General features: G+C 33.9%; 1 protein-coding gene across 1 annotated transcript; it reads right to left on the bottom strand.

Moving 5' to 3' along the window:
• Positions 1 to 285: 285 nt before the first annotated feature.
• On the bottom strand, positions 286 to 3246 carry LOC133294861 (uncharacterized). The gene is made up of 4 exons (XM_061493616.1): positions 3217 to 3246; positions 2692 to 2952; positions 932 to 1270; positions 286 to 783 (listed from the first exon to the last, which is right to left on the bottom strand). The coding sequence occupies exons 1-4, from the start codon at positions 3244 to 3246 to the stop codon at positions 286 to 288; spliced, it is 1128 nt and encodes a 375-aa protein (XP_061349600.1).
• Between the last annotated feature and the right edge of the window lie 10408 nt (positions 3247 to 13654).

The following is a 13654-nucleotide window of genomic DNA, read 5'->3' as shown; positions in this document are numbered from 1 at the left end:
TGTTCGGGTAGAAAACGTAAAAGTGAGATTTTAGCTAAGTGGGTTTATGGGAACTCCTTAGTGACTTGAGAGATGTAATATATGGTATCTAGTTAGTTTAAATAATTATTCCGCAAAGATTTTACGGTTATGGTCACAACTTTTATTTATTACGCTTTTTATTGTTTTAAATGCTCGCGTAATAAACAGAAAAAGTTTACTCGCATTTTTATAAATGAATTGTTGTGATTGTAACTGCGCTTAATATCATAATTAATGTTAACAATACCGGTGTACAACAGGCACCTATCCTCGGATATTTTGAACGTCAAGACTATAGTGACGTAGAATGTTGAATATTCCTTGTTTCAAAGTCTTAGAACTTGTATCTTCCACATGTACAAGACCAAAAAACCTTTCCCGTATAAAACCATCTTTATCTACAAATCTAAAAACAATTGCCATATGCTCTTTTTTAGATACATCACTAGCTTCATCAACAATAAGACAAAACTTAGCATTGGAAATTTCTTCTCGTATTGTGGCCTTTACTTTTTGAGAGAAAACATGAAGAATTTCCTTTTGAATTCGAGGGGAACTATATGAAGCATTTTGAGGAGCTTTTTCTAACACAACTGCTGCAACTTCTTGATTATAAGAAGCTAAAAACTTAATCATCTCTAAAAAATTGCCCCGATTAAGTGAATCTAAGTTTTCATCATGACCTCTAAAAGCACATCCTTGAAATGCAAGCCATCTTATCACATCAACAGAAACTTGTAGCCTTAAACGATTAGCTGCAATCTATTCAGAAGTAAGCCTTTCAACCAATGTCTCAATATGTTGAGATTGGTTCATAAGATCACTACATGATCTCACAACATTTTTATGCACTGAGATAACATTTTTTTCCAACATGACGTAAAAAAGCACAATTTTCTCCATCATTAACCTTTTTCCAATTTTTGAAACCCTCAACAACAAATGTACTAAGTCCGAAACGTCCATTGCAACTTGGTTTGCTAAATAAATAACAAGGCAAACAAAATGCAACATCTTTTGTTGGAGAATACTCTAGCCAAGATGGATACAAGTCAAACCAAGAAGAGCAAAAACGACATTGATTCTTCTGTGGCCCTGAAAAAGGATAATTTTGAAGCTTGCACTGATATAGACCAAGTTTAAGATAAACACGACGGATTTCATCTTGTTGATTGATAGGATATTTCCATATTGGAAGGTGAAGTGCAGGATCTCTTTCCAATAAAGCAAGATCAACTTCTTTAACTACCTCTTTATTTTCAATTCTCGAAGACTAGAGCTGTCAAAAAGCCCCTTAGCCCTAGGGCCAGCCCATTAGGCCCCACAAATAGCCCTGTTAAATTTAGCCCTCTTTGCTAAAGGGCCACTTTTATCCTAACCTATTGAAACCCTCTCATTTTGAGGGCTAGGTTGGGGCTGGCCCAAGGGTCACATGTATTTCATTTTTTTCACTTTGAGAAAAAAAAAAGACAAGAAACAATCTTCATTATTCGTTGAATCGTTCTCACACAGAGTCACAAATTGAAAGGAACCCTAAAATCAAAACCCCTAATTCGCAGTAGGGAATCGCATGAAACTTCACCAAGATTGATATAATCACACAAAACATAGACTCTTGCAGATAATCCATCATAGAAGAGGCGGAATCCTAAAATAGGTATTCTAAGATTTTGGGGTGAAAAAAAGAAGCAAACCTGAGTTGTGAAAACACAGAGAAATCCTTTCAGAATTCAAACACTGTGATTAGGTATTGCTACTCTCCTTCTGCCTTTTGGATTTTGATTTTTGATTAAGTCTTTTGGTGCCTTGAACAATTATTGTTCACTTCTCATGCCACTCAAGCATGTCTATTTTTACTGTATCTTTTTCTTTTTTAATATATGGATCCTCAAACACCGTTAGAGCTTGTCAAGCACGGTGTCACTCTTCTCTTCCTCGATGTTCCTCAGTACACCCTAGTTGCCATCGATACTCAGGTTAACAATTTTCCTTTTTCTTTTTTTCTTTTTTGAAAAAAAATGGAAAAACATCGACTTAAAATTTTGAACTTTATAGAATAATAAAAAATCCCTTGTCATGTGATAAATTGTAGATTAACAAAAGGACATAACGCAATTGATTGAGAAGTTTTAAGTTTTAAATGTAGAGGTTATGTCCATGCCCTTTTATTATTCTTGTGGATTATCAAGTTATTGTTGTTGTTTTTTAAATTGAAGTTACTCAATTTAAAAATTTTAATGCTCTATAGTTTGAAGCCTACTAGCTATCAGCGGTAAACTTGGTAGTTTCCTTTGTTTAGCCTTATTTCAGAAGCCTTCGAAGGATGGTATAGATGTTCAATTTTGTTATTGGGATCTCATGTCATTTCATGTAAATGATCAAAATGTTTTTCTGGGAATCTGATGCCAAAAATGGTACTAGGGAAAATAGCATGGTACTTTTTATAGCTGAATGAGTACCTTTTTAATCAGCAACATTGCAATTGCGATATTTCAAAAGTTCCTCTTGAATAGTGATGCATTAAAAAGAGGATTAATGTATTATAAACCCCTCTTGGCAGTAATTAACTAAACTGGGGATGTGCCCCTTAGTCACAACTTGCCCAGAGCTAATGGCTACAATGATTAATTAGTATTGATATCTCCACTAAGCTAACACATCAGGAGCAACCTTTGCTGCAGCATGCTCGTTACCAATGTGATTTGAAAGCTTGCCATCAGATCCCCAAAAATCTGCACATTTCAAATCATCCTGAGCCATTAATTTGGAGAACTCCTCATGGTTATAGTTCAATATGCTTTTTCCACCTAGTTCTCTGGGAAGATTTTCCTCTTCAAAATAAGACTTCATGAGCTCCACGCTATCTTTATTTTTGGGGTAGACAAACTTCACCTTCTGAAATGTCTTGTTATCCAAGAAGTACTTTACTATCTGCATAAATATAACTACAACCTTCAACTTCAGCACAAAAATTGAGTAACTATTACATTCCAAATAAAAGGGCTAATACTCAATTGAGTAACTATTTATATAGGATTCTTTGTAAACTATATAATTTGGTTATGTTAATATTCAAGTTTTTTTTTTCGTGGTTGCAAGTGTTGGCACTCAATATTATTATTGTTATGAATTGTTGTTTAAGCCTAAGACAACATTGGTAACTTAATATGAAGTCAAAACATGATTGATTATCACCGATTCAACATTGAATGATTGTTTGGTCATCTATTTATGACGTGGCTTGTTGTCCCAATTCAGGCAGTTGTGGGTTACATGCTAGTGGCTAACGTAAAATCTTTGTTTTTCAAGTTGGTGCGATTTTCTTTGGGTCAAAATATGGTTGTTGTGGTTTTAACAGGTGACGAACAACGGATGGGCCGAGGGTGAGTGCAAAGGGAAAGCAGGTTGGTTTTAAACTCTAAAGGTTTGTTGTTGATTGTGTTTTGCTCATTTCCTAAATTATATTTTGAGTATCTGAATTTAAATATTGTTTATAAAATATATTATTGTTTTTTCCTTCTTATAGATAATATTTTTTTTTTAATAATTGTATTTCATTTAATGTATAGGAACTGAAAAATTGTATAATGGAGTATGTGAATAAGACTATGAACGTAGATGATGAAGTTGTTTCTGAAACTCCCTATGAAATGTCTAGAAGTGTTGAGACAATTAGGAGAGAAACATCTAATGTTTGGAAGTCTTTTACAAAAATTGGTATGGACAATGATGGTTTTGAAAAAGCTGCATGTAATTATTGTGGTCGTGAATACGTATTTGGTAAAAATCCTAAGACCAAAACTAGTTATGGAACTTCACATTTGAGTCGTCATATTTCTGGTTGTAAGAGTATGGCAAACTCTGAATAAAAAGATCAATATGAAAAGTCTAGCGTGAGAAAGGTTAATCAAATGACCCATCAAGAATTGCTTGCACAAGCCATAATCAAACATGATCTTGCTTTTAGTTTTGTTGAATATGATTTGATCAGAGTGTGGATTGATTATGTAAGTCCTGATATTGTGATGCCCTTTAGGAATACAATTGTGGCTGATATTAAAAAAATATGCATCCAAGAAAAGGACAAAATTAAGCAACTCTTGTCCAGCCTTCCTAATAGAGTATGTCTGACTTCTGACGTTTGGACATCATCTAACAGCGAGAGTTACATCTGTTTAACTGTCCATTTTGTTGATGAAAAATGGAAATTAATTAGCAAGATTCTTAATTTCTCTCGACTGAAACCTCCACACACTGGGATTGAATTGGAAGCCGCTATATTTGATTGCTTAAAGCAATGAGGAATTGAGAAGAAAATATTTTCTATTACTTTGGACAATGCTGCTGCAAATGATAACATGCAGCTTATATTGTTAAACCATCTCCATTTGCAGAATACTTTGTTGTGTGATGGTGAATATTTTCATATACGTTGCTCTTCACATATACTTAATTTAATTGTTCAATAAGGTTTGAAAGTGGCTGTTGAAGCACTTTATAAAATCAGAGAAAGTGTTAAGTATGTGAGAGGATCAGATGGGAGGATGATTAAGTTTCAAGATTGTGTGGAACAAGCAGGCATAGACACAAGCATTGGTTTGAGATTAGATGTGTCAACTAGGTGGAATTCTACATATTTGATGCTAGAAAGTGCACTTACGTATGAAAAGGCGTTTGATATTCTCCAAGTGATAGATATGAATTACAAATATTGTCCGTCATGTGAAGAATGGAGAAGAGGAGATAAAATATGTGAATTCCTAGAACCCTTTTACGAGACTACAAACATGATATCAGGTTCATCTTATCCAACGTCTAACTTATACTTTGTACAAGTTTGGAAGATTGAGTGCATACTGAACGAAAACTTGTATAATGATGATTATACTTTAAGTGATATGTCACTGAGGATGAAAGAGAAGTTTGACAAATATTGGAAGGAATATAGTACAGTTTTAGCTTTTGGAGCTATTCTTGACCCGCGTTTGAAGCTTGTTTTCTTAGACTTTTGCTACACAAAAATTGATCCATTTACCTCCCAAAATAAGGTTAAAAATATAAGAGAAAAGTTTGAGAAGCTATATGAAGAATATGCGAGCAATCTCAAAGGATCAAGTGCTTCTAATTCTCATTCATCCATCAATTCCAATCTTTTGCACAAGTCAAGTGGTGAAAGCAATAGGCCAAAAATATCAAAATTATACATAAGTGCAAGTTCTTTTGTGCTAATTTAGTCATTTTTTTTTTCATTGTTGTTTCGTTTATATAATTGATATATCAAATTTTGCAGGAGTTTGAAAGGTTTGAGAATGAAAGTATGTTTGTTGGTGGTAAGAGTGAATTAAATCTTTATTTGGATGAACCAAAAGCTAAATATGGTGATGGAGAGGATTTTGACGTGCTTAATTATTGGAAGCACAGTGAGAATAGATTTCCCACACTCTCTATTATGGCCCGAGATGTGCTAAGTATTCCAATTACTACAGTGGCATCAGAATCGGCTTTTAGTATCGGTGGGCGTGTTCTTACCAAATATAGAAGTTCCACTCTTCCTGAAAATGTCCAAATGTTGATTTGCAGTAGGAATTGGTTGCATGGTTTTCTCGAGAATCTTAATGGTAATGCTTTGAGTTATTATGCTTAATATTTTAATATTGCTTGGTTATGTAGGGATTGATTGTCTAATTTAGTAGTTTTGTTTCAATTGGTTATGAGTTTTAGAAAAAGATGATTCTAATACTAGTGATCATGAAACAACAACATCACAAGCCAATGTGCATCAAGAAGTTCAAATTGAAGATTAGAGAGGTATTTCTGTTAGTAGCTAGTTGAAATTTATAGTTTAGATCCATTGATTATGTGTAAGTTGAGCTTAATTGATTTAATTGTGATGATATATAGTATTTACATTGATTTTGTGCAGAATTGATCCTGCGAAGTTGAGGCCACTGCTGCTGCTGTATATTTGGCATCCATTCTTGAGTATATGACAGTGTTTCATAGAAGACTCTTCAGTGACAGTGTTGCAGCACTCTTTGAGAACTGGGTTGAAGATAAAAAGGTTGAATGATACATCACACCTTAGGCTTCTCTAGTTAGAGAATGATCTAAATTTTTGGCATTGGTTTGAATTTTATAAATTTAGCTTGGTTGTTGTTTATATTCACCAATTCACAAGAATTGATGCCTTTTATTGTAACCTTTATTTATTTCTGCACTGGTCTATTACCTAAGAGGAAAGATACAGGAGTTGGATTGTTGTATCAATTCTTTTTTATTTGTAGCTTACTGAAGTTATTGTTATGCATATACTTGCCATGTATTTCCAAGTACTTCAGAGGGTGCAGTTGTTTTGGAATTCGAATGCTTTTATGATATTCTCAATCCCAGAGACTGGACAGATAAATTTTGTTCATAAACTTGGACTCTTTGCAATCAATACGAATTGGACCACCAGCTGTAGGTGAGAGATTCCCATTAGGCTCAGTGGTGTCATCAAGCAGAATACCTCTCTGTTAATTCCATATTGTGATCTTATCTTTTATTTGTCCCAAGATTCGTAGCATCCCACATGGAACATGCTATGATGATCCAATTGTCATGTGAATCTCAAAATGATAGTTAATGGTGAGAATGAATATTAAATTTTTGGAAGGCCCATGGGCTAGCCCTAACCCTTAGGGCTTTTGGCCCATGTGGGCCTATACCATTGTGGGCTTTTTGGCCCTGCGGGCTTTTTGGCCTTAACCCATGCGGGCTAAGGCTAAATGGACCGGGCTGGCCCATTTTGACAGTTCTATCGAAGACTTTGAAGGAGGAGTCTCAATATTTGATAATTCAACATTAAGGGTAGATGAGAACAAAAGCTCAACATTTTTTCTCTTAAAATAAGCATCAATTGTAGAATTCTTTCCCATAATAATCACCTACAAAGAGCATAAATTATTCTATCTCTTCACTATAATAATTATATATTTAAATTCCCACTATTTCAAATATTTAGAATTAGAGTACAATAAATGTATTTATAAATATATTAATCTTGGCAAATGATAATTCATTTGATCCAACCTAACAACTAAATTAGTAAAAACATATATATTCAAACAAAAAAAAAGTGACTCGAATAATGTTGCATCAAAATAAAAATAAACTATATAATATCTTTACTTTATTAGTTTGAATAGGAACAAAAAAAATAAAAGAGCATAAGTTTATAATAAATGAATATACTAACCCTTTGGGAATTGTGTTTCAATACTTTTGGCCTTGCTTTGCTTATACAAGATCGACACCGACACCGTCTTGCTTGGTCGTCTTGCTTGGCCTTGGCCTTGCTTATACACGACAAGCTCCTAAAGAAGATTCTCGACACTTGTTGCAAGTTCTTGATGCTAAGGGCGAAGTCAAGGTTCAGAATTAGGTTTGGGCTCTTTTCTTTCCCAAAATTTTAACTCAAAAAATTGGAATTCTTTTTTGTATTATGCACTTATGCTATTGCCTTCTTTGACCTAAATCCTCTAGATAATCAGGTGTGCCCCAATTTGGAAGTTTTGGGTTTGTATTTTTTGAAACTCTTTTTTAGCCCATTTACCTATTTTTTTTAGTCTAAAAATATTTAATTTTTTCAGCCCAAAATTATAATATGTATATATTAAAAAAACCTAAAAATCAGGGAGGGGCGGTGGCCCACCCTAGCCCCTCCCCTGAGTCCGCCCCTATGGGCAATCTGTAATCCCTTCCAAAAATTCTTAAAAAGATTGAGGGTTCTATCCTGGTCTGGTGGGATATGATTGTCTAAACAAACAAACGAAAAAATCTCTGTATGTATAGAAGTCCTAGAGTTTCAAGGGTTTATTGTTTGTTATGTTATATTGTACGTCACTAGATATAAGGTTTTATCTTGTCATCTAAAAAAGTCATTTTGGGAGGGAGAAATTTTTTTTGTGTGGTTCGCGTTCAAAATTAATTGTAGAAAATTTAAATATTATATTTATTTCCATAAATAGTTATACCATCAATTAAGATCGAAAATTGATCAATTCTCTTATTTATATCATTGATTCACTTTGTATAGTTATGATTTCCCTTAAAATCCATTAAGATCTGTTTCACCCTTAATTAGAATTAATTAAGATTGATTTAATTTGTTTCCTTATTTTTCCTATATATAATACTTTCACCCTTCAAAACGATGTAGTTTTTAAGTGACAGGATAAAATCTTATATCATGTAACTGGACACCAGAAGAACCTTAGTTTTAATAGAATAACCATTATATACAAATAAAGAAATTTCTATCATACCAAATGGTGGTAGCTCAATTGGTGCATGTGAGCTAAGCAGGACCCGTCCCGAATCGGATTAATTGCGAAGCAATGAACCGATTGGAATCTTTCCAAAAAAGAAAAAGAAATTCCTATCATCACCTCTTTTCTGTACTTTTCGAATTCTAGATTGGAGTAGTATCCGTTTACAAACGTTTTACAAATTTTTGCAAATTACACTATGTACTCCTGGAAGTACATAGTGTACTTCCGGCAGTACATAGTGTAATTTGTAAAAGTTTGTAAATTGGGATATGATAAAAGAGTACTTTTTATGCAGGGTTAAGAAAATCGAACCAACCGGGCCGGATCGATCCGAGAATCGATAAATCGATTATATAACCGGTTCGGTTGAAGTAACGGACTAGCCATGTATCAGAACCGGTGTGACCTAATCCTACTCGGCCGGTTTTTATGAAAACCGGTGACCCGGCCCGGTCCCCAAAAAAAAGTTCCAATTTTTTTTTTGAAAAAAAAAAAAATCATAATGTACATACTTGAATATTTTTTTGCTTATTGACTGACATAAGTTATGTACTTATTACACTAATATTATCTCAATTATGCAATATGCAGAAAATTTTGATTTCAATTATAATTACAAATATCGTTTTCTGAACCTAAAGTCCCGTATCACGATCATTATATTTTTGTTTGATCTTTTATTGGATATTAATATGTGATTTATTATTTTTATATTAAAATATTTGAAATTTTATCATTTTTTAGATATTTAAATATGTTTATAATTTTTTAATATAAATTATAAAATTGCATATAATTATCGAGTCATGCGGTTGAACCAGTGACCCAGTACCTCGACTGGGCCGATTTTAATAACATTGCTTCTATGGTTCTCAATTTTAAATTATCAAAATAACAAAATTCAACTCCCTTAATAAGGGCCTTAAATACCATTTTATAGACTAATTAGAAATCGATTCAAAATTCAAAACTCAAAATCCTAAAATAAGGAAAATTCCGAAAAAAATATATAACGATAACTACCCTTTAAAAATAAATAAATAAATACTATTAAATCATTCAAAACATGTCATAAATATTATATCATAAATCATGCCAAATTTGTTGTTTTTTCTTTTTTGGCAAACAAATCACAATCATGTATACTGCTTATTTGTACTTAAATTTGATTGTAACTTGCTATATTTCAAATTATTACTTCTTTGAACAAGCGAGCCATACTTATTGGGCCATAATTTAGATTGACTGCAAACTTCTTGAATCAATAGTTGGGCCATGTGTAATGAGCGTCTATAAGTGCATCATTCTCCTCCGCTATTTTCGTCCTTGAATCTTTTTTATCTTTACTAATATCAATATCTTGAGGTAAAAACTGAAATGATAATTCTTCATTGATTAGATCTCCATCATCTGATTTTCCATCAGATTTATATCAGACCGGATTAACATCATCAAAGGAATTTTCATAATAAGGAGGATAATCATCATAAATTGAATTATCATCATAGATCAGATAATCATCATAAACTGGATTATGATCATAGACTTCAAAGTCCTAAGAACAGACAAATCCCTCTCAAGCGGACGCTACTTAGAGTATTCATGGGGTTATCAATCGAGAGTGGTTAGGTCTTGGTTCTACAACATGGGTTTGACACAACCTACAAACCTCAATACCAACTGTAATAAGTGAACATGGCATTACATGTGAACCCAAAATCTTACTCATTGAGTTTAGGTGTCATTTCTCTTATATCTTCCTTATTTTGTTCTTTCCTACTCAATGAGATTTTTTTTACTCACACTTGAATTCCAAACAAACTTACTTATTAAAGATCATGATATCATCAAAATATCTAATTAGAAACATACCAAAAAGAAAAACATGTGTGTGATAACTCTCACGAAAGTTCTAAGAGAATTAGATTAGGCTCGGTTACAATTGGTTTGTTAATATCATGTATGATATTAAGCTCGGTTACAATCACAGAAGTTAAATTAAAATATGGCTAAACTTTTTCTTTTTAACATTGGACGTTTTCCTATTAAAATTATTTACGTATTTAAACAAACAACACTGTAATTATAACTGAAACATAATGCGAAATAATAGAACAATGCTTATTCATATACATACACCTTGTATAAGGCACTACCATGAAGTCTCCATAAAACTTACATGGCAAGACACCTAACTTATAATCTTACTTATAACTGAACTATGTTGATGTTCCCAAAACTGAGACCACCACACATAACCATTAACTCCAACCTTTTCACTATGATAAACTAGGCATCTAGGACTTTCCAAAAAGGTATAAAATTAATCATTTGGTTAAGTATCGCCGGAGTTATTAAACTCGCAAGGTAGCTGACAAAACTGAACTTTCAAAATTGTAGTTTCACCTTCAACTCTAAAGTGGTATTGATATACTTATCCAATGGGTCTAATATTTTAGAAGTTTATATCCCTACGTGTTAGCTTCATATAAGTTCAAACCTCACTTAATTTGGAGCTCTGTAACTCGAGTTATTCCAATTTTACTAAACTACGTTCGAAATGAAATTGGGCAGCGCGTTTTAGCGCCCTAAGAGTTCTTTAGTGTAACAGCCCGTTGTACACCGATATTGTTAACATTAATTATGATATTAAGCGCAGTTACAATCACAACAGTTCATTTATAAAAATGCGAGTAAACTTTTTCCGTTTATTACGCGAGCATTTAAAACAATACAAAACGTAATAATTAAAAGCTGTGACCGTAACTGTAAAAATTTTGCGGAATAATTATTTAACTACTTTTACATGATACATTACTTCTCTCAAGTCACTAAGGGGCTCCCATAAACCCACTTAGCTAAAATCTCACTTTTACATTTTCTACCTATTCGAACATGGTTCAGTCTTTAATTTTCTGCGAACAATCAATTAGTATGTTATTCTAGACTTAATTACCTTTCTAGAAAGCTATCACACGAGTTATAAAGTTCTCGTTTGCTCCGGATATCGCCGTTTGAAGTTGGACAAGCAAATCTGACAGCAACCCCAAAACAGCACCAAACAATATTCACTCAATCAATTATTCTGGAAAATCCACTTACCCAATTTCTCTCACATTTTTAGACAAGAAACTAGACACCTCAAGCTTCAATTTGACATATCATACACCTAATTTGACCAAGAAACGAAGCGGGAATAATTTTTCCAAAATCTGTCCAGATCTGCCACATGTGCAGTAACCAAATGGGCAGTATGTGTTCTATGCCTTCTACAGGCCGACACCCAACCCAGAAAAATCCCAAATGTTACCACAAGATAGAGGACATCAAGGAAGCACAGACACTTGTAAAAACAGGGAGAGTCGTGTCCGACACGCTCCGACACGGTGTCGGACACGCGGTCAACTTTTTCCGACACGTTGACCATTCCGACACGCAAATTTAACCGTGTCCGACACGGTCAAATGGCATTTTCGTAATTTTTTTAATTTTTTTTTAAATATTTTTTAAAAATTAAAATATATTAATAAAGCTTCCACCAGATCATATCAATTTTATTTTTTTGTCTTTTTCCCCTTAAGTAGATAAGAGATCATCTTAGCATCATTGTTGTCAATTCTATCACGCTCTTGTTGTATCTTCTTGTCTCTGATCTCTCTCTAATATGATTTGATCTCTCTATCTAATATTATATCTCTCTCATCCCAGTTCTTATTTTTTATTAAAGCTTCCATTTTTATAACGTGTTGACGGGTATTATTAATTTAGTTTCATTTTTTTGTTAAATTATTAAATATTAAATGAAATATACACTATATAAATTAAAAATATTATTTAATATTAAAACGTGTCCCAACGTGTCGAAATCCATAATTTTTTAAGATTGACGTGTCGGAGTGTCGTGTCGTGTCACGTGTTGCGTGTCGTATCGGTGCTACATAGGAGGACATCGCAAGCTTCAAAACGGAGTATGGCACGTCCCTATCGGACCTCTGTGAAAGGAGATATGTTCTCCCAAAGTTCGCCTAAATTCTGCCAATTTCTAAAAAATTCGCCAGAGTTTTCTTTGTTTTTCCAATAATCACCAAGTTTGCAAAAGTGTTCTATGACCTCAATTTGTACCTAATAATCATTGGGTGGCATACAAGGACTAGCAATGCCTTGGTGCTCTTACAACCCACACAGTTTATATCCAAATTAATCACTATACAACATTCATGCTTACTTTCTCAATTTAACTTATTTCAATCACAAAGTCCGATTGCATGCATTCTTTACATCATAATCATCATTCACATCCTAGAATAGGCCTATTGCCCTTTCATCATATTACATACCTCATGGTTACATCAATTCTCCATATTACAATTTAAAACTTAAAATAAACATATTACAATCTTCCTTCAAATATACAAAATAAATACTCCAAAATAAACATGATAATCAAGACTAAACTTAGACAAAATACATCATGAACAAAATGATAACAATACTCATAATCATATGCATTGTTCATGACCTAAGTCTAGCCTAGGCCCAATGGTCACCAAAATGCAAAATAAATAGAATCCTCCAGCTCAGCCTACGGTCTTCTTGCTCGCCGCTCCTACACCACTGCTACCTCCTGAAATAAAGCCCTCAAAGCGGGGTGAGATATACAAATATATCTCAGTAACCAGAGGTTCTGGAGAATACTCCGCCCAATGACTCACTTCGATGCATATAAATAATACAACATAACATCAGAAAACGGGATAAAGCAAGGGATTTAGTAAAATAGGGGAGCATAGGGAACAAAATACGACGAAGCTGGAATGGTCAATGCCAAAACCACGCGACGTCCAGCCTATTGGCTCGGCATATAAGCCTACGGGTTTCAAACCAAGGCGTGTTCCCAGAACATCAAACCAAGACACCCTCCATCCATAACCACCCGAGACGTCCCAGCGTGCTCCTATCCGGATCACACACCATGACCCCAAGTCAACTGGAACTCCCTCACGGAGACCTATCCAGTGGAAGTCCGTAACGCCCGTAGGCAAATAGTCTACTGGCCAAAGACACGGTATATCCTATGTACCACCACACATACAATATGCATGAACATGTTATCCTATATTATTTACATACACTTCCTACCATTATCCTCAACGGGCATGGTGGAACACACAAGGGGATTAAGCCTCAGTACCAAGAGGTTACCTGTATAATCCTCTCCTTCAGCTCCACTGCAATATATTTTCCGAGCTAGTTACACAACAGAAATGCCTACACAGAGAACATTCCCAATTAATTACCATTCACAAAACACATGCAAGTTT

This window comes from Gastrolobium bilobum, unplaced genomic scaffold (genome assembly GCF_033153095.1).
Source record: "Gastrolobium bilobum isolate Gb01-03AN ecotype WA unplaced genomic scaffold, APGP_CSIRO_Gbil_v1 utg36041, whole genome shotgun sequence".
NCBI classification, from domain to species: domain Eukaryota; kingdom Viridiplantae; phylum Streptophyta; class Magnoliopsida; order Fabales; family Fabaceae; genus Gastrolobium; species Gastrolobium bilobum.
Note: the sequence above shows the minus strand (reverse complement) of the source record. Positions and strands in the feature narration are given on the sequence as shown.

Coding starts and splice junctions, on each gene's coding strand:
- LOC133294861 (XM_061493616.1), bottom strand. CDS start 3,246: ATGACCAAACAATCATTCAATGTTGAATCG. Junction 2,953..3,216: donor AATCATTCAATGTTGAATCG/GTGATAATCAAT, acceptor ATATTTATGCAG/ATAGTAAAGTACTTCTTGGA. Junction 784..931: donor GTTTCAAAAATTGGAAAAAG/GTTAATGATGGA, acceptor ACTTCTGAATAG/ATTGCAGCTAATCGTTTAAG.